The 26,698-nt window shown below is 43.0% G+C and overlaps 2 protein-coding genes across 2 annotated transcripts in view; both read right to left on the bottom strand.

The window, feature by feature from the left end:
• Nucleotides 1–26,698, bottom strand: part of LOC123240825 (leukocyte immunoglobulin-like receptor subfamily A member 2) — a 289,397-nt gene that overhangs the window by 128,847 nt on the left and 133,852 nt on the right. The gene's annotated exons all lie outside the window — the stretch shown is intronic.
• On the bottom strand, nt 331–24,766 carry LOC123239050 (zinc finger protein 677-like). The gene is made up of 6 exons (XM_044666320.1): nt 24,376–24,766; nt 23,967–24,306; nt 4,690–4,741; nt 4,127–4,240; nt 565–691; nt 331–344 (listed from the first exon to the last, which is right to left on the bottom strand). The coding sequence occupies exons 1-6, from the start codon at nt 24,764–24,766 to the stop codon at nt 331–333; spliced, it is 1,038 nt and encodes a 345-aa protein (XP_044522255.1).

Raw genomic sequence — 26,698 nt, forward strand, 5'->3', positions numbered from 1 at the left:
CTGCAAAGTTTGCTAAAGTTGTCAATTATTTCACTAGTTTTTTAGTTGATTTTCTAGGATTCTTTAAGCATACCATCACATCATCTGCAAAGAATGATAGTTTTGATTAATATTTCTTAATAAGACATTCTTTCTAAAGACCAGACCAATCCCAAACAGGAAGGGGCTGCTTTGGCATGTAGAGAGTTCCCTTCCATGTCCATCTTCAAGGAAAAGCTGCCTGGGTATTAACAGACTTTGCACACAAAATTCAGGTCTAATTAGAGGCTGGACAAGATGACTTCTGAGAATAGCTTCAGAAATGGAAATCTGTAACACTCTTTTAAGTTTTCACCTGAAGCCACCTAAAACACAAGAGGAGCAAGAAAGCAAAGAACCAGCTTCCCATCACAGAATTCAAAGACCTTTTTAATGGAAAACACACAGGATGAAAACCTTATGCAGAGATCAACACTTTTGCTTTTTTTAATCATTGGCAAAGGCATAAAGTCCTGCACATTTGGCATGGAATGAAGACATTCCCTTAATGGCAGATTCAGAGTTAACAGAGGAAATGGTCCTTACCCACAAAGAGTAGATTCTGCACATTCTCCAGCATGACCTCCTTGTATAGCTCTTTCTGAGAATGATCCAACAGGCACCACTCGTCATGAGTAAAGTCCACAGCCACATCCTTGAATGTTATTGATCCCTATAGCAGAAAAGGTCAAATTTTAGAGCTGAATCTTCCGAATTTAACCAGTCTAATCCTCATCAACCAAGAGCAGAAAACTAAAGCACAAGGGATTTACCCCAAACTCCTAACCTCGAAGAGTGTCGGAGCCAGCACTTATTCAGAGCCAATGGAATACTGACAAAGGTGTCTGAAGTGAGAATTATGTTGGAAGAGTAAAAACTATAAGTGTCTTATTCTGAAATGCTTTTCCTTATGGAATTAGGGAGAGGATGTGTGCTCTGTGAGGGAGGTCGGAGATTCTGTGGAGAAGAGAGAAGGTGATCTAAAATTCCTCCTCATTACAAGTGTCAGAATTGATCTGGTAAGAACATTTTTATGAATTTTGTGAGAAAGTAGCAAGTACTGCTTATTCTTGAGGGGAAATATTGTCAGTGATTAATGAGGAGAAAACAAGAAAAACTGTCTATTTAATTTCCTAAAAGGATGAAATATTATCTAGATGAAAGCATGAAGAGGATGCCATAGAGTTATACAGGATCAGACTCAGATTCTAGCTAACTGAAGAAGAGCAGACTTGTCTTATGTTCAGAGTTTGGCAAAAACATTATGCCTTAGTCAAAACATCCTGTCTTTGCTTTATGATAAATGTCATTTGTTACTGGAACATATTCAGTCATTTTATATTTAGCTATACAGAAAGAAGAGTAACTATAACGAGGAAAGAAGGGGCTGTTCACCTTTTAAAGAATATAACATTTGATTAACTGGGGTTGGGGATTGAGCTCATTCTCCAGAAAGACATTGACAGTGTAATTAATGCCTAGAATTCTCAAGAGGCAGAATTTCTTCTTTTTTAATTAATTTGTTAATCAACTGGTCATTTAATGGGGTCAGTCGACCCTCTCCACAATATAAAAGAACAAAAACATTATTTCTCATATATCTATTACCTGGAATGCCACTGCCACCAGAATCAGCACTTTTCAGTCTAGACTCCTACCAAGCATCTACAACACCCCAGGTCTTGGTATGCCACCTGGGCAGCCACCTACAAGGCTGGTCACCCTGAGAGCTCCCTCCTTACTTTCCTTCCCTCTTCCTCATTCCCTTTCATACTCTAAGAGACACTGGAGTCTTGTTCCTCACATGAGACTCCATCTCCTGACCGTCATTTTTCTGGCCTCCTCTGCCTCTTCCCCCAGCCTTCACTGCTGTCCCTACTAGTCTCTGCCTCCTGAATTCACTGAATTCTATCAGGTCTGGAATAAAAATCTCATTTTCTTTGTCAATTCTGGGAGGGGTGGGGGGTGGGGTGGGGAAGAAGGGAGGGAGACAACATGAATCATATAAATTTGGAAAATTTATGTAAAAATTTGTCATTAAAATATAATAAAACTAAAACTAAAATCTAGTCTTCTGCAAGAAGCATTTATGGATCCATCTTCTTCCTTCGATTTCCTCCAATTTATCTTATATATATTAAAGGGAAAATTGTATTATTTCCTTTATATTATTAATCATGAAACAAGTGATCGCATATAATCCTTTAGACAAGTAACTGAAATTACAATTTTTAAGATTTAGACCCAATTATCCCACTAATTGTGTATGAGATTTCAATTATAATTGGAGAATACTGGGAGCACCTGGGTAGCTCAGTAGATTGAGTGCCAGACCTAGAGACTGGAGGCCCTAGGTTCATATCTGGCCTCAAACATGTTCCAGCTATGTGACCCTGGGCAAGTCACTTGACCTCTACTGCCCAGCCCTTACCACTCTTCTGCCTTGGAGCCAATACATAGTATTGACTCCAAGAGGGAAGGTGAAGGCTTTTTAAAACAATTAATTAATCAATTCATTAACTAATGAAATAATGAATGAATGAATGAATGAATGAATGAATGAATGAATACGCAAACAAATAGGAGAATAAATGAATGAATGAATGAATGAATGAATGAATGAATAAGTGGAGGATATTGGCCACAGTATTGGAAGGGAAAGATTGGTGTTTTAGAATATTACAACAATTAATGATATTGAAGACTTCTGTGGGAAGAATAAAAGCTTTAGGTCCCTCTAGTTATCTAGGGAAGCTGAAACCCCTGCAGAAGGAGCTGAGTTCATTGGGAATGGTGAGTCCAGCTGGTCTGAGGAGATCACACAAACACTATCCTGGCATCTTCTGGTACTGTTTGATGCTTTCATGATTTATGCCAACCAGAAGCTCCCCAAAGCACTGTGGCCCAGAAAGGTTACTTGAACTAAGTATTATGATGCTTCTGGAGGATTAAAGACATTTTCTGATCTGAACCTTGTACTGAACTTAGGACTTTGTATCAAATGGTCCAAAAAACACCTCTGCATGTTTCTTAACATCCTCTGTGACTTCTGCCTTGTCAGTCTACATGACACCTTTGCTCCAGGCTGGGTGTGGTGACATCTCCAGCTTTCATTTGCCACAATTTAAGGTTTGGATCTCCAGCTCAGAATTATGGCCCAGACATTTCTTTAGTTCTCACACTCTGTCCATATGATGTGATTAAAGAAAGGATTCAGGATTCTAAGATCCCTTTGGGAGAAGTTCTGGGGGTTTTCAAGAGCTTTTCTTTTAGGGTTCTCTGTTTTCTGACTCCTCCTCGTTAAAGATCCTGCCCTGAGCTGAGGTATGCCCATCCCTGAAGGGGTGATTTTTCCCTTATGGGCTATTTTGGGTCAACTTCTGTCATGTCAGGGTATGTGGCTGTTGCTATTTTTTCTCTATAATTTCTAGTGAGCCACATGCAGGGTCATAGAAAGAGGCCCACAAGGGATAGTTTTGTGACTCCAGCAGAGCTGAATTTCTTGAACTTGTGGCTTCTCCAGAGCTGAGGGAACTTTGTCTATACCTGGCTGTTTTCAGTGTCTTCTCAGAAGAGAACATCTGGGTGGGTCTACTGGACCTTATCCAAGGGGGCCAAGTGTTTGTTATTCAAGATCTCTAGAAAGGTTTACCTTGAGGGAAGTCCAAAGTAGTTCACTTGATTCAATGGCCTCAGGACCTCAAAGGCAGCCTGTACATTTGACATTACTCTCAAGTAAAGCAGCTGTTCCAAACTCTGGGTCCTGGAGGTCAGGAGCAGAGTCTGTGCTGTGCCATCCCTGGCCCTGTGGGACACACAGGCATCCCCCACTGACAGAGGGGGTCCCACTGCAGGATGGATGAAGAAATGACAGTGCTTGTGCCTGTCTGTCTGGAATCTGGGCCTGCTCATTCAGGCAGGGGCTACCAAAGCCCTGGAAAACCCCCAGAACCTGTTATATATAGGGGCAGCCAGGGGTGACCCTCCAGCTCAAACTGAGGGCAAGCAGTGATGGCAGCCCTGGAGGCTTGGGAAAGACAGAAGTCCTAGTTGTGCTGGATTCCACCTTAGGAGAGCTCAGCCAGCTCTGGGGATGGCCTGCACTCACCTGGGATGGGAGCCTCCGGGTTCTGGGGGCCATTCCCTCGGGCTCAGGGGTCTCTGCTGTGGCCAGACTCTGGTCCTTCAGGTGGGATCCCCGAGGCGGGGAGACTTCCTCTTCCTACACCTGTGGGGAATTAGAGAGGGGGAGGGCTCAGAGGGGCTCCCGGGCCCTTCGCCTGGCCTCAGGGGAGACTCTTCCCAACAGGGGGCAACGGGGAGCCTCAGGCTGGGAGAGGGCCTTGGACTGTCCAGGAAGAAGCCTCCCCTCCCTCTCTGGGGCCATCTTTGCCTTCATTCAATTCAGAAGTTGCATTGGGTGGAAAGGGCGCACTGAGGGGACTTCCTGGAGGGGACATTACCGGGGAATGAGGGGAAAGGGAGGCACTGCAGAGGAAGACTGGCATCTGTGCCCGAGATCCGAGCTCCTCGATGGCATGTGGGCACAGGCATCCCCCGCTGCCCCCTGACCAGGCTCACGCTGGCTTCTTCCCTTGGTCTGTTCTGAGTTCAACATCCCCTTTGGGGAAGGGCCAGGACCAGCCACCCCGCCTACCCCCGCCCTGTCACTGCACCCCCTCCCCGAGCTGCCTCCGGGCTCCCGTGGGGCGGGGATTCACCACTGTGGGGGAGGGCAAAGCCCCACCAAGGCTCCAGTTCCGGACAGCCGCCCCAGCGGGCGCGGACACTTCCTGTTTGTCCCTTCTGTATAATCCTTCAAAGTGATGGAGAGCCGCGGACACTCACACGTGACTCGTGGAAACACCAGACATCCCGCTCGCCCCTCCACACTCACTGACACCCCGAAACACCGCCTGCCGCACCTCTCTTCTTGCCCACGCGAAGTCACCCCTCCTCTCCCCCAGCCTCAGTTACCCGGAACTGGTCCACCCGCGTCTTCTCGCTCCCCAGGAATTAGGGAGCACAAAGTCTCCCAGGCCAGAGCAGGGAACCCCCGCGCGGCTGTGCACTGACTCCCTCCCCTCCTCCTCCTCACCTCGAGGGATCCCTCCAGGAGCGAAGACCACGCTCAGGAGATTCCCAGCATGCCCCGGGGTGGCCACAGGGGGAGGGGCCAAGACTCCCGGGCAGTCACGACTCGGGCTCTGGGATAGGGGAAGGCCGCCCACTGGGAGATTTCAATGGAAATCCCGGAGTATAACCATTGCCTGGAGAACGTTTTTGTTCTTAAAGCTTAGGAAGCGCCGCGGCCTGCCTTTCGGTGGGGGCTTCCCTTTCTCTCTTCCTCTGGTCTGTGGGGAATCTAGAAGCCCCCCGACTTGTAGCCTAGAAAGGCTTAACGACCCCCACTTTGCTTGGCCTCCAGGTGAAGAGCCCCAGCTTGGACCTAGTCTCGGGAGGCTCCTTCCTGACAATAGACCTTAAAGGCCTTCCGGTGGGGAGGGCTGATCCCATCAGGCTTCCGGTCTCTTTTGTCCCAGGGTTTCTCCCCTCAGGCCAAAGTCCTTTCCCTGGTGGCCCAGCCCTTGGCTGGACCTGCCCCTCCCTGTTATTCCTGCCTGGGACCCCTCACTTTCCTTTGGTCCTGGCGGGGCATTGCACCCCAAAACTACAGAAGTGTTTCAGGCAAGCTCTAAGCAGGGAGCTCCCTTTGCTCCACCCTGGAACATCTGACAACTTCTATAAGAGACCCTGAGATGACCATCCTCCTTGGATTGTCCTTGAGAGTTCAGATGGACAGAGAGATGCACCTCCAGGCTACACCCCAATCCTACCCGGCTGTGTCTCAGACATCCATCTGCCCCCTCAACTATGAGGGTCACCCCCTTTGTCTCCAGGCAGACCCAGTCAGATGACCAAATCCCCCCACTGAATGCCTGACTCTTGACCACACTAGAGTCACATCTTCACTGTTGTAAAGAGTCTAAAATCCCCACAACTGATGTCCTCTGGGGGGCAGCTTTTCCACCCATGGGGTTCCACCTCTGCCACCCTCCTGGCCACAGTCAACAGTACCTTCCAAATGAATAAATTTCTCTTTATTTTTAAGCCAGGTTTTGGTGTCTTGCACTCTTGCAAAAGGGACCCTTCAGGAACCCCGGGGGGTTCACCTCAAGCCCCCCCCACAACTTTACCATTGTAAAGCCAATCAACCGTCCCTCTCACCCTCAGTCCCCAGGTTCCCCTAGAGAGGTATTGAAGCTTCCCAAATTTAATGGCTCTTGAGAGTTGTCACTGTAGGGCAGTTGGTGCTTTCCCAGGGGTCAGGGACCAGAGTTCAATCCTGGGCCTCTGGGTGGGCCTCTGGCATGTAGCTCTGGGTGGAGGCCTAATTTAGCACTGAACCCCTTTCCTTAATGAAAGAGTGGCTTTTCTGACTATTTAATAGTTCCCTGTTTTTTTTTTTTTTAAATTAACAACCTGTGACATCCCAACCTACCCCCCAGGCCTCTGGTCTAGTAGAAGTCAGTAAAATCTGTTTCCATTAATTTTGCTGGATTTCTTGTTGTTCTTTTAGTTCTGTCACAGAGAATTCCTACAGAACCCCTGCAGCCCTAACTGTTATCTCAGCCATTTCCTAGGCAGCCACCACCTAGACCAGGTTAACCTCTGGCCAGAACCTGAGGGAGTCCATGGAAGATAGTGGTACGAGGAACCTTACAGCCAAATGGGAAGGACTTCACCAAGTCTCTGAAGACTCCTGAACTGGGCTAAGTAGCCATTTTGCTCTCCCTTTCATTTTATTTTCCCCCAAATCAGAACCACAAGGTGGCCTTTGTAATTCCCCTGGGAGTTCTAGTGGGGTCAACCCTGGCAAAAAACTGCTGCTATATCTTTTTTTTTTTTTTAACCCTTAACTTCTGTGTATTGGCTCCTTGGTGGAAGAGTGGTAAGGGTAGGCAATGGGGGTCAAGTGACTTGCCCAGGGTCACACAGCTGGGAAGTGTCTGAGGCCGAATTTGAACCCAGGGCCTCCCGTCTCTAGGCCTGACTCTGAATTGCTGCTATATCTAATGTCAACTCTGTTCATGGAACCCCCCAAGTTTGCCCCTGTCCTTTGGCAACTTGCCTTGAGGGAAGTCCTAGACTGACCAGATCTTAGACTGAACTATGGACCAGGAGCATCCATTAAGTATCCTGAATAGGAGCAATAGAAATACTCAAACCTCAGATCACCTTTTTTGTCTTAGAAGTTTCTCCCATTGTATCTTGGGCCATTCCCTGGCACCCTAACCTCTGACTACAGCCTCTTTCCCAGGCCTGCTTGTAACCAGTTAGTATGTCCAATTTCTGTCCCTGATTCCCCCAAAGACCCCAAGTTCTAATTGCTCTTTGGAAAATTTCCTTTGGTGGTAGGTTTCCCCAGAGACATTGCTCCCATCGGCTCTCTTGTCCTGATTCAAGACTTGTCCTTTCCGACTGCTTCAGTGGTTCTGGTTTTCAGAGTTGGCACACTAACTAGAAGAGGAAAATTATATGATATCTATCCATCGGAATACTTTTAACAAAATTTCTAGAGTGCTTTTCTAAGTTTGCCTAACTGCTATGTTCAGTATCTATGTCAAATTGGAGAACGTCCTTATTTCTCTAGGTGACTTCAGGAGCATTTAGGAATGGCTGGAACTTGAGGTTTCCCTTTAGAAACCCCAGAATTGTTTTCAGGTCAAACTAGAGAGCAGGAAAATGCCTTCCCTTGCATTCTTGTAATGCTGAAGAAAAAGTGACTTTGGGCATCAGAGATTCACTCTAAGAAAAGACCCGGCAGATACATCTTCTTGGATCCTCCCCTAGATTTTGAGATGAACACAGAGATACACCTCCCAGCTATGCTTTGATACCATTGAGCATCTAGGACAGTGCAGTCACCCCTTGTGTCTTTGGGACTCGAAAACATCTGTTTCTATTACAAATTTTACAAAACCAAATAAAACAAACCTTTGCATAAACCAAGAAAAAGAAGATTGTACTTCAATGAAGTCACAAATCATTTGTCGCCATGGAATCTAGAGACCCCAAACTTGTGGCTTAGTGAGATCTGATGAACCCCAAGTTTAGAAAGCTTTACCTTGGGGTCCATTATTCAGTCTGCAACTACTAGCCTGAGATTCCCTTCAGGGTGGATTCTCAAGGGAACAGGGGAGCACAAGCTTTGGGGGTCTCCAGCCTACGATCTATTTCTTTCTTTTTTTTTTTTTTTCTTTTTTTTCTTTTAAATCCTTAACTTCTGTGTATTTGACTTATAGGTGGAAGAGTGGTAAGGGTAGGCAATGGGGGTCAAGTGACTTGCCCAGGGTCATACAGCTGGGAAGTGTCTGAGGCCGGATTTGAACCTAGGACCTCCCGTCTCTAGGCCTGGCTCTCAATCCACTGAGCTACCCAGCTGCCCCCTCTACAATCTATTTCTAAACTTGGGGTTCATCAGATCTCACTAAGCCACAAGCTTGGGGTCTCTAGATTCCATGGCGACACATTTCTATGTTTAGCTTAGTTTTCATCATATCTACATCATAAATCCCATCCGCAAGTATCCCAGGCCCTTACTATACCCTCCTGGCATCATATAAGATGTTATCTGGGAGACCAACAGGTTCAGATAAGTTGTCTTCCATGCTTTCAGTTTTCAGTTCACATTCACAGTTTATTCTTCCGCTATTATATGTGTATAATGTTACTCATTTCACTGTTCATTATCTTATGTAGTTCTTTCCAAGATTTTAAAAACTAGCCTGCTTGTCACTTCTTATGGCACAAAGTATTCCATTACAATGATATACTACAATTTGTTCCACTATTCTTCAATTGATGGACATCCCCCTCATTTCTGAATTCTTTGCCACCACAAAGGGAACTGCTATAAAGATTTGGGGACATCTGGGTTCTTTCCCTTTCCCCCTGATCTCCTTGGGAAATAAACCCCATCATGGTATTCCTGGGGGTCTAAGAGTAAATGTAATTCTATAACTCTCAAGGTATAATTCCAAACTGCTCTCCCCAAATGGATGGATCAGGCACTGCTCCACCAACAGTGTATGAGTTTCCCATTTTCCCACATCCCCTCCGATCTTTGACATTTTGCCCTTTTGTCATTTTAGCCACTCTATTGGGTATGAGATGATATCTCAGAATTATTGGTTTGTATTTCTCTAAGCTATATGTTGCCCACTGAAATGTCCCACAGACCCTGCCAAGTAGCTATTCATAATCAAAAGAACATAGAAACATTAGCTAGTTGGTTAGAATGAAACTCCCTTTCATATAAGACACATGAGTTGTTTGAATTCAGAACGATGAGACAATTCTTCTCATTAATCTTTAGACACTCTCTAGATCCTTGGTTGAGGTCTCTGAACAGCAGGTTCAGGGGGTTCAGTTTCCTGGTCACACAGGACTAGATTCCAACAAAGCTTCATTTCCATACTCACTGCCTTTCTTAGATCTTGGACGGAAAAGAGAAAACCTGGACCCTTTTATTTTGCAGGTATAACCTCCCCAGAGGCAAACAAAGAGACTCCTTCCTCAGTAACTAAGCAAGATAAAGAGCCTTCCAGAGAGCCCTCACTCACTCTTACTCTTACTTTAATTCTTACTCTTATTTTTATCTTCCCCTTTATTTGCTTCCTATACCTTCTCCACTATTAGGATATTCTCTTATAATGAAGCTTGTTTCCTGCATGGGAGTCCCTTTGAACCATCAGTTACTTTCTTGGACAAGACCCAATTAGCATTGCTCTCATCAAATAGTGATTTAGAGCATTTTTTCCTGTACCTACATATGGCTTTGATTTCTTCATCCCAAGATTGTCCACTTTTGCCTATTTCTCAATTGGCAGATTGTTGTGGGGTGCAGAGGTGAGCCCCTGGGGTTTGGGAAGGGTACCTTTTGGAAGAATGCAAGACTCTGAAACTTAGCTTAAAAATAAAAAGAGGAAGTTATTCATTTGGAAGGTGTTGTTGAATCTGGCTGGAAGACGACATAAGTGGAAGCCTGCCTCCTAGGTGGGACTGCCTGGGTGGAGAGCTGCTCCTGGGGGTGGGGAGGACCTCATGGATGGAAAAGGTGTTTCCCTCCCACCCCCATCCCCACCCCCACCCCCAGGACATCAATTCTGAGGTTGTTATACTCTTTACAATAGTGAAAACAGTGACTGAGTGATGAGCATAGAAGCAAGGAGTGGGGGTGGTTTGCCCAAAGGCATGGGGGAGGTTCTCCTGATCAGGGTTGAGGTGTGACTCTTGTCTCTTTGTCCACCTCTAATCTATGGGACAATCCAAGGAGGGTAATCTTCCAGGTCAGATGTTTTGGGTTGGGACTCTGGAGGGCATAAGGGAGCAAAGGAATTTCCTATGGTACAATGCCCATGCCAAGATGACTCTTATTCTGATAAATTTGACAAAGTTCTCTACATATTCTAGCTAGGAGACCTCTATCTCATAACCTATTTATCAATATTTTTCCCAAATTTTCTGTTTTCTCCTAATTTATGCTCTTCATTTCTTTAAAACACAATAGTATGCCATCACAATCATATACCACAACCAGAACAAGCATTTATTAAATGCCTGTAATGCACCAGTATTGTGTTGAGGGCTAGATAAATATTATCTCATTGGGTCTTCACCACAACCTTAAGAAATAGGTACCATTATTATGTCTATTTTTCAGAGGAGGAAACTGAGGCAGGCAGAGGTTAACGACTTTTCCAGGGTCTCTCAGTTAGGAAACTATCTGAACGGAGGTCTTTATGACTCCAGGCCCATGGGTCTTTCCACTATACCACCTGGCTTCCTCTAGGAGGTGATGTAGGTCTGAATTTAGATGGTATCTGAGAGTCTAATTCTTGAGACCCAAAGCTTGTACTATGTGCTAAACAATGATCTAAACACTTGGGGTACAAGAGGTGTAAAAGACAGTCTGTGCCCTCAGATAGCATTTGATTTAATGGAGAAACAAACTCACTAACAAATACCTGTAAAGAATGTTCTAAGTAGGATTGATGGGAAGTAATTATTGAGGGGAGCCACTAGAAGAGAGACAGTCTAGGAAAAGCTTCTCATAAAAGATGTAATTTGAGTAAAAGCAGAAGTCAGGGAAGCTGGCAGACAGAGCAGAGGCAGGAGGGAGAGCATCCCAGCAGAAAAGAGAGACACAGAAAAGGCTCTGCAGGGGAGGTAGGTGGCTCAATGGATAGAGTGCCCAGCCTGGAGATGGGAGGTTCTGGGTTCAAATTTATCCTCCCAGTTGACTACTCCTCATCACTATTCTGCCTTGGAACCCATACTTTATATTGACTGTAAGAGAGAAGGTAAAGATTTTCTAAAGGAAATGAAAAATTCCCCAAGCTGAGAAATGGAGGCGGAATGGAGTATTTTGTTTGTGGAACATCCAGGAAGCCAAGTTCATTGGACTGAAGAGATTACCTACACATTAGGGAGTATAAGAAAACTCGAAAGGTCAAAAGTGACTATTTTATGTGTGGCTTGGAATCGCCCTGGATCTTGGAGAATAGGGGGAGCTATCAGAGTTTTCTGAGTTGGGTATTGACATAGTCTGGGGAGGTGGATGTTTTGGGGGGTCACTGGGGGGTGATGGAGAAGGGAGAGACTTGAGGAATATAGTGTCCGAAGTTGGATATTGGAATGGTCCATGTGTGAGGTGACATGGACTTGTATCAGAATAGTGTCAATGAAATGGGAGAGAAGGGAGTCCATTCAAAAGACATTACGAAATTGAAATCAGCAGTCCTTGCCAATGTTAGATGGGGGGGGGGGTGGGGGGCGAAGAGCAGAGGATGAGTCCTAGTTTGGGCATCTGAGGAACTGGGATGATGATGTTACCTCTACAGTAAAAGGGACTGGGAGGAGTGGGGAGGGTTTTGGTGGAAAGGTACTGAGTTCTGTTTTCACATGCTTACTTTAAGATGACCACTGGATGTCCAGTTTGAAATGTCTAAATGGAAGTTGGAAATATGGGATTGGAGGTCAGCCGAGAGGCTGAGGCAAGAGAAGATTGATCAGCATATAGACCAATGGTGAGAACAGGTAGGTGGTACAGTGGACAGTGTTGAATATGGAATCAGGAAGACTCCTCTGAATTCAGCAAGACTTCCTGAGTTCAAATCCAACCTCAGACAGTTATCAGCTATGTGGCCCTGGGAAAGTCATTTCACCCTATTTGCCATCTCTCCAAAGAGCTGGAGAAGAAAATGGCAAAGTACTCCAGTGTCTGTGCCAAGAAAACCCCAGAGAGGGTCAGGAAGTCAGACAGGACTGAAGGCAACAAAAATAAACAAGAACAATCACATAGCTAGGCAGCTTCAGAGGCAGAAGTCACTGTCCTGACTCTAAGCCCATTAAGTCACTGTTTAATATGTCCTCAACCTTTTGTAAAGAAACACAAAGGGAAAGGAAACATATTTCAAGCAAAGCTGGGACTCCTACTGGAAAGTCCAAACCCTGAGAGGGGCTCACCTTTGTGAAACCACTCACAGAACAGTTTTGAATCCATAGGAATCAACCAGAACTGAGAACTCTGGAGAACCTGGGGTGGCTTCAACCAACAAATGTTAACTTGTTTAACTTAAAAGATTTAAGACCAGGAGAGTTCATACCCAATATGGTGGCCACTAAGGCGGGGAGATGATCTCCTGTATAAGGAGAAGACCATTCTGGTCAGAAACATATCCTTGAGAGGAACTGAACCCTCTTGATCTCAGTTGTTGCAGGAAAGAAGCTTCAGAGAGAGGAAGATGTCCTCCAAGGACATTTGACATTACTTTTTTTTGTCAGAAAACATACCCAAGTCCCTAGCAGGGTCTTGCCTCAAGAATGGGAGGTTCAAACTCTATTCAATCCAGAAGTCAAAAAAAGAATTTTATTAAAAGAAGAAGTAAAGAAGGGTAGTATAATAGCCTAATAGGTGATGGAATAGCCTGGGGGTTAAGTGGATAGCCTTGGCTAATAGTTTATCCCCAAAGCCCTGGAGCTGATGGAGTAACAGTTCATCAGGTGGTGGATCAGCCCCTGCTGTGGAGTAGCGGGCCTTCTCTGTGGATCAGGGTTTGCATATTTATTGAGGGTCTGGGGGCTTGTCACCCACCATTTCAGGGAAATCTCTACCTTTTCCTAGAATAGCTCATCCCTGGGTGTTACTGGGTGCTACAGCTGTGGTTTGGAGCATTGGTCACCTTTTCAGAGAGGTAAGTGGATGTGCAATTGTGGGAGCTCTAACAAAAATAGAAGCAAAGGGTACTAGTGCTTTGGGACTGAAAACCCTGCGTTTAATGAGGTTCTTCCACTGCTGTCCCAATTCCTCACTAACCTTAGTAACTGGCAGGTGTCAGCCTGTATCCCTTCCAGCTTTGGGGCTCTGCTGGTATAAAATATTGAACAATTCCATTCCAGGATGAATCTGAATATGGTGCCACTAAAGGCAATGGCAGGCAAAAATCTTCATCTTGAAAGCTACTGATAGAATTAAGATGACAACTGGGAGGGTGGGAGGAGAGAATGCAGGTAGAGAAAGGAGATATTCCAAGTGGACATTCCTTCAACTGCCAATTCCTTGCCACCACAAAAAGAGCAGGTATAAATATTTTTATACATGCAGGCCCTTTCCCCTTTGTTTTTTTCAACCTCTGGGATACAGACCTAGTATCAAAAGGAATGCACTGTTTTATAGCCCTTTGGTCATAGTTGCAAATTGCCCTCTAAAATCGTTGGATCACTTCATAACTTCACCAACAATGAATTAGTATCCCAAGTTTGTCAAATCCCTTCCAACATTTATCCCTTTCCTTTACTGTCATATTGGCCAAGCTGACAGGGGTGAAGTGGTACCTCAGAGTTGTTTTAATTTGCATTTCCCTGATCTGGAGGGATTTAGAATACTTTGATTTCTTTATTGAAGACTTTGCTTATTCATATGCATTGACTATTTGCCAGATCACCAGACACTGATAATAAGAAAGCTGAGAGGAAATCACCAACACAGCTACAGCAAGGGCAGTCACTTCTCTGGTTTGGCAGTGGCCAAGCTGAGCCAGAGGCTTTGTGAAGAACAATAGCTCCAGCTTTACTGAGACAATAGCCTCCAGCCCTAAGTGATTATAGATTATAGATATTAGATCAACAGGGTCTCCAATCCCCAATCTTTATCTTGATTATCCTTTCCCTTATTATAGATTCCAGATAAAGTATTTAATAAGTACCTTCCTGAGTGGTCATTATATCACGACTCTTGGGGAGGGAGCAAAAGCAGTCAGATGAACAACGTGATGCAAGACTAATCAGAGGCCAATATTAATATTGATCCAACCCCAGGTGGGACCTGAAAGGGTTATCCATCCACCTAACCTTTCAGGGTCCTTCCCTGGGCAACTATTATTGAAAGAGGAAATTATAACAACTAGCAAGGGTGATTGGGGTTGGTGTTCCCCCATCACCAGCAGCTAAGGAGAATACAAAGATACATCCACCTCACCAGGTATCTCTATCCCCTAGGATCCTTTTCTCTTTCTTTATAACAGCTATTAGTCTATACCTAACTTTTGCCATACTCTTTTCTAGTTTCCCCAATAGTTGTCGTCAGTGAGTTCTCATCCCCAAAGCTGGAATTTGTGGGTTCCTGAAATATGAGATTGCTGAGGTCATTTATACCCCTAATCTATTCTATTAGTCCACTCATCTATTCTTAGCCAACACCAGATTGTTCTGATCATTACTGCTTTATAGTACAGTTTAAGATCTGGTACTGATAGTCCACCAACTATAAGACAATTTATGAGGGTTCTCATTGTTAGGGTCCGAATGGATTGCTACCCAAGGAGCACACGGAGACAATGCAATCCAAGCAAAGGGAAGTCTTTATTTCTAGTGCGCCCTAGGGGAGCTCAGCAAAGGAGTTCCAGGGGGGCATAGTCAGAGTAAAGATTATATATGTTTGGGGTGGCGGGAAACTCAGGGGGTGGCGGGTAAGGTGGCGGGTGTTGACAGACTCAGGGGCGCCCTGTAGTTCCTGAAGTAGCCTTTGTAGTCAGTGGTTTTGGGCCGCCTCCCCAAGCATGTAGGGTCTTTATGCTACATTTGGGAGCCTAATGAACACCCTATTGTTAGTGACTGCGGATTTCTTTAAGACATCATGACCTGTTAGTAACTTTAGGTTTCTCGGAGCCATCCTGATGGGGGAGTCCCAAGCTTGTGTTTGCTTGTGGTTGCTTAGTTTCTGTGTCATAACTTTGGGGTTCTATACCATCAACAAAAGGAACTGGGTCCTTGCATCTCACTTCCCTCCCAAGGTCTTTACACCTTGCACTGTGTTTTTGACACTTTTCACAGAGATGAGCATGTGTCTTGCCTTCATGACAGACTGAGTGATGCCTTCCCTCAGCACTGATGGAGCAGCAGATCTGGGAACACAAAGGGTCACTGCATCAAGATATCATTCTTAGATTTATCTAAATTGTCTACTTACCATGGAACCAAAGCCTTGTCAGAGAAATTCGACACACAGATGTTTTTCTCATTTAACCTCTTTCCTTTTTATCTTAGAACCCTACATGCTGTCTGTTTAGAAGCTTTTCAGTTTCACGGGATTAAAGTCAGGGCAGCTACATGGCTCAGTGGATATAGTGCTTGCCTAGAGTCAGGAAACTTTCAGTTCAAATCCAACGTCAGACACTTAATGGCTAGGTACTCTGGGCAAGTTACTTCACCCTGTTTGCCTCAGTTTCCTCATGGGCCAAATGATCTGTAGAAGGAAATGGCAAATGGCTTCAGTCACTTTGCCTTGACCACCCCAAATGGGTTTGGTCATGAAGACTGAGATAAGACCAAAATAACAACTTTTTATCTTAGGTCCATACATGTTTCATGGGCTGAAAATTTTTAGTTGAGGGAGTATAAAGCTAAGGGTAGAGAGACAGACAGGGGGCTGCAGCCCTGAGTATGATTTGAGGAAAAGGAGGATCTGAGGACCTAAGGGGCCAGGCAGAAAAGGCCTTTTAGCCCTGCAAGGACCCTCCCAATTTCTTTTTCTGAGATGGGATTATTTTGAGGGAGGCCAAGACAGCCACTTGACCCTTACAAAGCATATCATTGCAGGCCCCTGACCCAGTGCTGACGCCCCAGTGCTAAACTGTAGACCCCTGACAAGTACATAGATGTGTCAATGCCCTAACTGCAAGAGATGCCTGCAAATCCCATAGGCTGATAAGGGGAAGGCATAAAACTCCTGTACTCATGAGCCCCAGGCAGAACTCTTAGGCTGAGCTCCCCTGGTGCGCACCAGATCAATAAATGGCCCTTCTTGCCTAATTGCATTGTCTGCTGGTCTTCCTTGGTGGTGGGCTATGACTCGGACCCCAACAATTTAAGCATTCTATTCTATTCTATTCCCTTTTTCGTTAATTTATATTTCTGTAAATATTCATCCATTTCACCTCAACTGTCATATTTATTCTCATATAATCAAGCAAAACAGCTCCTAGTAATTACCTTAATTTCCTCTTCATTAGAGGATTTGATTTTCTTCTTTCTTTTTTAAAATTAGATTAACCAATACTTTATCTATCTTATTGTTTTTTCAAAGAACCTACTCCCAGTCTTATTTATTAGTTCAATAGTTCTTTTACTTTAAATTTTATTAATTTCTCCTTTAATTTTTAGGATTTCCAATTTAGTCTTGTAATGCAGGATTGATGCAAGATCTCTTGCATTTGCAAAATCACCTGAGGCAATCCTGGCAGTTAGGGGAACAGAATGTTGACCCAGCAAGTCACTGGTCTCAAGACCAGACCTTGGAACTGGGACTATAAATATCCGTGGAGAACCAACCTGGGGGCTCTGATTTCCTTGACCTCACCCAGACATCCAGCTACCCCCTGGACTTCCCCTTGGGCCCCCGGAGGTGGGACTTGGTGGGTTGTGGAACGTGGGAAGAAATTAGTTAAGTTAGTCTAGCCAAACACTCCTAAACCTAATCATTACCCTCATTTGTCAAGCTGGTAGACCTCTCTACAGTATCAGGGCAGTGGAATTTATCCCTGGCGGAGGGACTGGTTCCCAGTGCAATTTCTGCACAGTGCATGTCATTAAAAGGAACAGGATCAGTGACCCAAGCCTTATCAAAGCACTTCTTAGGAGAAGGATTTTTTTTAAAAACCCTTAACTTCTGTGTATGGGCTCCTTGGTGGAAGAGTGGCAAGGGTGGGCAATGGGGGTCAAGTGACTTGCCCAGGGTCACACAGCTGGAAAGTGTCTGAGGCTGGATTTGAACTTAGGACCTCCTGTCTCTAGGCCTGGCTATCAGTCCACTGAGCTACCCAGCTGCTTGTTTTAGTTAGGATCATTGCAATCCAGAGGGCCTGGACCCAACCCATTCTTTGCTTACAAAAGCTGGACTATTTGGAGGTGGGGTGGGTAAGGACAGGCCTGGGGCTATGCTCAGCCCCAGCTAATGTGAAAAGAGGCTATAAAGTCCCACCACCAGAGTTTGGGGGTGGGGCCAGCCTCCAAGCTGGCCAAGTCAGGGACCTACATGTGCCAACATTTAGGCCTCTGGGTGGCATCTTTGGCACACATACCATGGGTTAACCATCATGGATATACTACAATGTATGATACTGTATCATTTAATATTATATGATATTGATTTTAAAACCCATCAAATATTTTATTGGCTATATTTGAAAGGAGAAAATTGATGAGATCTGCTTAAAGCTCCATGTTTCCTGGTGAGCTATAAGAACAATTGAAATTCTTATCCCCATCTCTATTATAAGGACTCTTATTAGAGGGAAAATAATTATCAGAAGGAAGAGTAATTAGGACTTGTTCATCTCATAGAAATGTTTTATTGTGTAGCATGGATAATATAATTTCTCAAAGGAGGCATGAGATTCCCTTAAGCAAAAAATGTGTCTCCTTCACCATCATCCCCAGAAAAGAGGGTGCCTTGCCTCTTGCTTATGGAGGGAGTTGTGTCCTGTTTCTCTTTAGCCTGACAGCTCAACCTTAGGATGGCCCCTGAGTTCACATTAGTTGATATTTTAGTATCATTTAATTTATTTATTATTTATTAGTTGATATGTTGAGAGACAAAGTGGACTTGGACACCTCAGATCCTCCCCTATTACTTCATCAGAGGGGTGGGACTGCTGTTCAGATCCAGAAATCAGCAAACTGCAACATGAGCCCGAGGCCATGGATAGAATGTAATGAACAGTAGGCATCAGGTCCCCAATCTCTTCCACATCTTCCCCATGTATTATTTTGTTGCTTTGGAAGATCTATAAGTGTGAGAAAAAAGCAGGAAGCAAGCCAGTGCCAATTAACTAGGGAATGACTCAAAAAACTGACAAATAGTGAGGAAGAATGACAAGCACTAGGATTTCATTATCATTGTAGTTTTTGCACAGTATGAAATTTGGGGTGTTTAATGAGGGCTTCTCTGTGGGAGTCTATGAAGGCTGGGATATAGCAAAATTCCTTTCCTAGTGAATTGGAGACACTGAATCTTATCTGCAGCACAATGTGTCCAGTGTATAGTCAAGTATGAGCTCAAGGTGAAGCCCTCCGTATAATCGTTCCCTGTGCACCTCTTCATTACAGAAAGAATGTTGTTCACTACTGATCATACAACTCTTTTTTTTCTCCATCATTTCGTATTTTATTTTTTGACAACAATTATGTGTAAAAATAATATCTAAATTTAAAAAAATTTTGAGTCTTGGATTTTCTCCCCCATGCCCAAGACATGTTAAGCAATCTTCTATAGATTTTGCATGTGCAATCATACAAAACATTTTTTTCATATTGATCCCTCTGTGGATCTAAAACAAACAGAATCTCTCAATTCACATTTATTCTGCCTACAATATTGCTGTCACAATGTGCAGTGTTCTGGTTCTGCTAAGTTCAGTCTACATTAGTACTCAAGTCTTTCCAGGTTTTTCTGAGCTCCTTCTCCTCATTAATTATAAAGCAACAGTATTCCATTACAATCATATGCCACAACTTACTCAGACATTTCAGAATTGATGAGTTCCCTCTTTTCAATTCTTTTGTCATCCAAAAAAGAGCAGCTTTATCTGCTTTTTCTTTTTGATGCCCTTTGGATATAGTTCAAAATTGCTCTCTCCAGAATGGTTGAATGAGTTCACAACTCCTACCCCTTTGAGTTTAGCAGTATTAAAGCCTTAAACAAAGTTGAGTGAAGACTGGAGTCATTCTAAAGGACAACCCAATAGATACCACTAAGGAGGAAGGAAACAGTTGTGTAAATCGGTAGTCAAAGTGTTAATCCAACTTCATAAATTATTATCCTTATCAGAAACCTTATCTATCAACCCAACCCCAAGCCAAGTAACCAGAGGAGCTGTGTGGATCAACATACAGCTTCTCACTTATTCACTTTGGTTTGGGCACTGTTTGTGGGGTCAAGTGCTTAGCTGGGCTGACCATTTATAAGCCCTGGTAGTTACCAGAAATACCTTGGTGGTCATCCAGGCATCCCTCTCCTCACTCAGCTTAGATCCATATACCATCTAGGATCTTGGGCCACCTTCATCAGGCCCATCTTACTCAAGCACCATACCACCCTGTATAACAATAGTAAATCTAATAGATGTGGGTCATCCCTCAGACTTATTATAATTTGCATTTCTCTACATAATAGATCTGATCACTCTCCTTCTGAGGGAAATGCATACAATTTGAGTGCATTCATCAGGTTTTTCTGCACTATAAATTCTCTGCTATGAAGTAAGAGATGATCTCTGGCTGAAAGCCTTCTGATAGGGAATCCATCTGGAACTGGCCTGTTCAGAAGACATTTTCTCATACTGAACAAGTTCCAGACTCTCAATTTCAATCTTTCTTCATTCATGAGAGGAATAAGATTTCTATCCAAAAGGAATTCTCAGTTGGGAATAACAGATGATTGTTGTGGGAAGGGAAGGGAAGAGAGAGAGCTCTGCAGGGTCCAGGATAGAGAGTGAAAAGGTGCTAAAACTGGCTTTTTTATACTTTCTCCTACACCTCCCACACAAAGGAAGTGGGAAGTGTAGGGGAAGTTATAGTAGGGAGTCCTGGGAGATGTAGTCTCACAGGGGCTTAGAATAATTATAAACTGCACATTCCCCACTGTGTTCCTTTGGGAGACCAGTCTCCTCAATGGATCATAACAAACATAAATAAATTTACAATTACAATAAAATAAAGGGTATATACATCAATGCAAGGGGGAGAATGGCAACAATTTTTACAATAATAAGGAAATCAAATACTTGGTGCTTCTTTTACAAAAAAATTCAGGGGGCAGTGCAGTTCTTTCACAACAAAACATACTATATATATATATATATATATGCATTTTAACAAAACAAATGAATTTTAAACCAGACAAATGAATTTTAAAACCCCCAAAGTTCAAAAATTTTGCACACCTGGTCTCTCTCCTCTTAGGCTCCTGGATCAGCAAGCATTCTCCATGTCTCCATGGGCATCTCCATTTGGATTCCAGGAGGTAGTAAATCTCTTTTCCTAAAATAACTTAAATTCTCCATATGAAATAAAAACACATTTCCCCCTGAGGAGGATAGAAAGAAATCACAGAGGGATATATGGCTGAGGCAGGAGGCATATGAACCACTGCCAATCAAATTCATCAGGAAAAATATCACAAAAAGACCAAATAACTAGTGGATGAAAAATTCTAAACATCCAATCCTAAACTGTATGTGAAAAAAGTTCTAAATAAAAAAAAAAACAACCACAATAGGTCTTTGAATAATGCCCAACTAAAGTAATCCATGTCCAACAGTATGCACTTACCCACTCAGCAGCCAGGACCAGTCAACCAAGAAAATTAGGAAAAAGGGACTAGATTTTTATTTAGTGGCCTGATATTACATCGTTTCTTCTTTCACCATTTCTTCTCAGGGATTGAATATGGAGCTAGAACACCCAAATGTTAGGTACTTGATATAAATTTCACAAGGAGTGTGGTTCAAGGAGTCCTACGTCTTAATGTATGTTTAATGTCACAACCTCAATTCTCACACTAGGTTCAAGTGCTTTTTATTGGCATAGCAGTCTCAGCAATTCTCAGCAAGCTTAGTTTTCTCTATTTGACCAGTGTGCTCATTTGGCATCAGTCAGGTTAAGTGCATGCTGCTTTGGCACTGTATAGATGAAATCTGTGCTCCTTTGTTGATCCCATTCCTTCGAATCAGACATGTGCAAAGTCCCATATTAGTTAAATACCAATGGCAATTTCAGTAGTCTAAGGCTTTTGGGCAGGCAGTTACAGTTAGAACAAATGGATATACTAAACCTACACTAATCTAATAATCAAAACTCTTTCAATTTAGATAAAATGTGCTTCAAATACAAAAAATGCACATGGAATTATAAAAAAAAATGTGCTAAAAAATTCAAATAAATATATATGTATCCTATAATTAGTGATGAGAAAAAAAATATGCATATGTATGTTGCAATTCCTGTCACTTAAGGAGGGGCAGAATAAAAAGATTCTTACCCAAGAATTTAGATGCATTTCCTCTTAGCTTAGCCATGATCCACAGTGTGAGTACAAATGAGGCAAAACAATGGAGTCATTGAAAAAAATACAAAAATTTCACAAAAAGCACAAACTGCATATAAATTCAAATTAAAATCAAGTCAATTCAATAGAGGGAGGGAGGGTTGGCCAAGAGATGCACAAGATGAGAGAGGAGTTTCTTCACATTCATTGCCTTCTCTATTTTAGGAGAAATAGGAACTTCCTCTCTTGAGTATTTCAGGAACAGCCTCACAAAATCTTATATCAGATTTTTGAATTTTATACACCCCAAAATTTTGAATCAGATATTTGAATTGGATCCTCCTTTTTCAGTGCATCGTGCATACAGTATTTGAAATTGTTCAATTGGATTTGTACTGCTGCTTAGATCTGGACCTTCAGTTTCCTATTTGTAGCCTTCTGCATGTTATTGGAAATTAAAAAAAAATTTCCCAGCAGCATCAAAAGGAGGAAGTATTCATAAACCGTAATAGTTTCCAATTTGGCAAAAGTCAAAATGTTTTCCTGTATAGAAACAATAATATTGAGCAGCTTCTAGTGATTGATTGGTTTATTTAGCTAGCTCCAATTCTTTGTTTGTTTGATATATTTATTTAGCTTTAGCCACAAATAAATCATTTATTTGTTTGGTTTTGCTATTTTTTATGTATTATTGGTGCTGCCCTGCAGTGGCAGAAAGGTAGCACTGCAGCTTAGCAGAAAAAAGGGAGGGGGGAGCACACAGTGCTCATTGCTGGCCTCTAGTGGCCAACGTGCAGTACCACTGGGGGGAGGAGAATTAGGGGTGGGACTAGGGGTGGTAGGGTGGGAACAGGTGGAGTTAAAGCCGAAATGGACTGGGGGGTGTAAGGGAAGGCGTCCTGGCTTAAAATCAAGGTAAATGAAGTTTTCTTTATTTGGATTTTTTAGTATTGCCTTTTAAAAAGGCAAAATCTCTTCAGAGGGAGAGATTGGAGCTAGATAATTAAGGTAGGGGGCAGTAGGGAGTTTTTAGAATTAGGCTGAGGTCAGTGGTAGTCAGAGAGGGACCATTCCCACCCCCACCCCACAGTTGGGTTTTAGCCTGGCAGGGGTAAGGAGGGTTAGGGTTGAGGCTCCTGGGCTGGGGTGGGGGGATTTAGATCTAGAACCCCTGCTGAGACAGAGGAGCCTGGCAGGGACTTAGTAGGGGAAGGGACCCCTGCGGGGCTGGGTTGTGGGCGAGAAAATTTTTACTTACCAGTTAGGCATTAAGGTAGGCAGGTAGATAGGTTCAGGTCCGATCAGGTTGCCAAATAAATGTGAGGGTGAAGGGAGGAAGGATGGATGGGAGAAAGGAGAGAGGAAGATAGAGGAAAGGAAAGGAAAGTAGTGGTACCCAGCCCTGGCAGGGGAGAAACTGATCAGAGCCCCTCTGAGATGGAATAAAAGATCATAAAACAATTTAGGTTTATAGAATGGACAGGCTTTATTTAGATTAGGAAAGCGAAAGATTAGGTAGGGAAAGAGGGTCTACTCTGCCTCCAGGCTTGAGAGAGGGTAGAGAATTCTGCAGGGTCCAGGGTAGAGAGAGTGAAAAGGCACCCAAACTCTCTTTTTTATACTTTCTCCTACACCTCCCACAAAGGAAGTGGGAGGTGTTGGGGGACGTTATAGTAGGGAGTCCTGGGAGATATAGTCTCCCAGGGCGTAGAATAATTATAAACTGCACAGGGTCATCCCTCAGACTTATAATTTGCATTTCTTTACATAATAGTGATCACTCTCCTCTTGAGGGAAATGCATTCATCAGGTTTTTCTGCACTATGAATTCTCTGCTATGAAGTAAGAGATGATCTCTGGCTGAAGGCCTTCTGATAGGGAATCCATCTGGAACTGGCCTGTTCAGAAGACATTTTCTCATACTGAACAAGTTCCAGACTCTCAATTTCAATATCTTTCTTCATTCATGAGAGGAATAAGATTTCTATCCAAAAGGAATTCTCAGTTGGGAATAGCATGATTGTTGCCTGAAGGCCTTACCACATTGATCATATTCCTAAAGTTTCTCTATAATATGTTATGTTAAATAAGATAAAGTGGCAACTATAAGATCAACCTCACTCATGAGGTTTCTCTCCAGTGGGGATTTTCTGAAATGAAGTAACTATGGAACTTTATGTGAATGACTATCCGAATTGACTTACATTTATAAGGTTTCTTTCAAGTGTGGATTCTCTGATGCCTAGCAAGACTGCCCCTCACAGTGAAAGCCTTTCCACATTGTTTACATTCATAAGGTTTCTCTCCAGTGTGGATTCTCTGATGTGAAGCAAGTTGTTGCCTCCGAGTGAAAGCCTTTCCACACTGTGTACATTCAAAAGGTTTCTCTCCAGTGTGGATTCTCAGATGAAAACGAAGAGAGGCCTTTCCCGTGAAAGTCTTTCCACAATGTGTACATTCATAAGGTTTCTCTCCAGTATGGATTCTCTGATGTGAAGAAAGTTGTTGCCTCCAAGTGAAAGCCTTTCCACATTGTTTACATTCATAAGGTTTCTCTCCAGTGTGGATTCTCAGATGTAAACGAAGAGAGGCTCTCCCTGTGAAAGTCTTCCCACACTGTGTACATTCATAAGGTTTCTCTCCAGTATGGATTCTCAGGTGTAAACGAAGAGAGGCCCTCCCTGTGAAAGTCTTTCCACACTGTGTACATTCATAAGGTTTCTCTCCAGTGTGGACTGTCTGATGTAAACGAAGAGAGGCCCTCTCTGTGAAAGTCTTTCCACACTGTGTACATTCATAAGGTTTCTCTCCAGTGTGGGCTCTGTGATGTGCAGCAAGACGGCTTCTCCGTGGAAAGGCTTTTCCACACTGTTTGCATTCATAAGGTTTCTCTCCAGTATGAATTCTCAGATGTCTGGCAAGATGGCCCTTCCGAGTGAAAGCCTGTCCACAGCGTGTACATTCATAAGGTTTTTCTCCAGTGTGGATTCTCTCATGTCTGTTAAGATTGCCCCTTATTGTAAAAGCCTTTCCACAGTGTTTACATTCATAAGGTTTCTCTCCAGAGTGGATTATTTGATGAGAACCAAGCTCAGAGTTTGGACTGAAAGGTCTCCCAACTTTATTATTCACAGAAAGCATCTCTATACGTTTACTTTTTGGATGTCTAATGAGGTCTAAACTCCATTTGAAGGCCATTCCCCCTAGGTTACCTTGATACATGAGCATTTCAGGAGGTTTCTCTTGCAACTGTATAAATGCTTCTTCTTCAGGAAAGCATGTACTGTGTTCACTATCCTGAGAACAGTCATTTCCTAAGGTCAGTTTTGTATACTGATTTAGGACTGAATGTTGGCTGAATTTCTCTCCAATTGAATCAAATTCAGAGCCACTCTTTGGATTTTTATTTACCTTAATATCAGAGTCACAGATTTCTCTCAAAACGAAGTCACAAGGACCCTCATTCTTGCATCTCTGGGGGCCAGATCCTTCCACAAAAAGGCTCAGGTTGGTACACATCTCCTTCACTTCAAAATTTGTCTCTGCCTCTGAAGAAAACAAAGTATGATATAAACACAGAAGGAAGGATAACATAAAAGTGCGCACATACACACGTGTGCACACACATGGAAATATAAGTTCTTTCCTCTGATGGCAGAAAATAAACAGATTTTTATTCCATTTCCCCAGGCCAAAAGGAGTTTTCAAACTTAAACAAGCAAAATCTGTCCTTGGATATACCATTTGGTCATAACCACAATATGGATGTTATCAGAAATATTTTCACATACGAAAACAATTAAACTGCTCAGAAGTCCTGTGACAAAGGCAGGCTCAAGATTCTCATCACACTTTGCAATTCATGTCATAAGTAAAGCATCTTCAAGGAAATGCTGGCTGGGTATTAATAGACTGCACACAAAATTCAGGTCTAATTAGAGTCTGGACTAGATGACTTCTGGGATTAGCTTCAGAAATGTAAATCTGTAACGCTCTTTTAAGTTTTCACCTGAAGCTACCTAAAACACAAGAGAAGCAAGAAAGCAAAGCACCAGCTTCTCATTACAGAATCCAAAGACCTTTTTTTAAATGGAAAACACACAGGATGAAAACCTTATGCAGAGATCAATACTTTTGCTTTTTTAATCATTGGCAAAGGCATAAAGTCCTGCACATTTGGCATGGAATGAAGACATTCCCTTAATGGTGGATTCAGAGTCAAAAGAGAAAATGGTCCTTACCTACATAGAGTAGATTCTGCACATTCTCCAGCATGACCTCCTTGTATAGCTTTTTCTGAAAATGATCCAACAGGCACCACTCGTCATGAGTGAAGACCACAGCCACATCCTTGAATGTTATTGACCCCTAAACCAGCAAAAGTCACAAGATTTAAAGCTGAGCCTGCAGAATTCAACCAGTCTAATCCTCATCAACCAAGTGCAAAAAACTAAAGCACAAGGGATTTACCCCAAACTCCTAACGTCAAAAAGTGTCAGAGTCAGCACTTACTCAGAGCCAATGGAATATTGATAAAGGCATTTTGTGTCTGAAGTGAGAATCATGTTGGAAGAGTAAAAACTATAGCAGTGTCTTACTCTGAAATACTTTTCCTTATGGAATTAGGGAGAGAGTTTGTGCTCTCTGAGGGAGGGAGGAGATACTGTGGAGAAGAGAGAAGGTGATCTGAAATTCCTCCTCAATACAAGTGTCAGAATTAATCTGGTAAGAATGTTTTTATGAAGCTTGTAAGAAGGTAGCAAGTACTGCTTATTCTTGAGGGGAAATATTATCAGTGATTAATGAGGAGAAAACAAAGAAAAATTGTCTATTTAATTTCCTAAATGGTTGAAATTCTTATATAGATGAAAACATAAAAAGGATTCCATAGAATTATATAGGATCAGGCTCAGCTTCTAGCTAACTGATTATATTCAGAGTTTGGCAAAAACATTAGGTATGATATGCCTTAGCCAGGACATCCTGACTTTGCTTTATGATAAATGTCATTTGTTACTGGAATATATTTAGTCATTTTATATTTAGCTATACAGAAAGAAGAATAACTATAAT

Source organism: Gracilinanus agilis, chromosome 3, assembly GCF_016433145.1.
Source record: "Gracilinanus agilis isolate LMUSP501 chromosome 3, AgileGrace, whole genome shotgun sequence".
NCBI classification, from domain to species: domain Eukaryota; kingdom Metazoa; phylum Chordata; class Mammalia; order Didelphimorphia; family Didelphidae; genus Gracilinanus; species Gracilinanus agilis.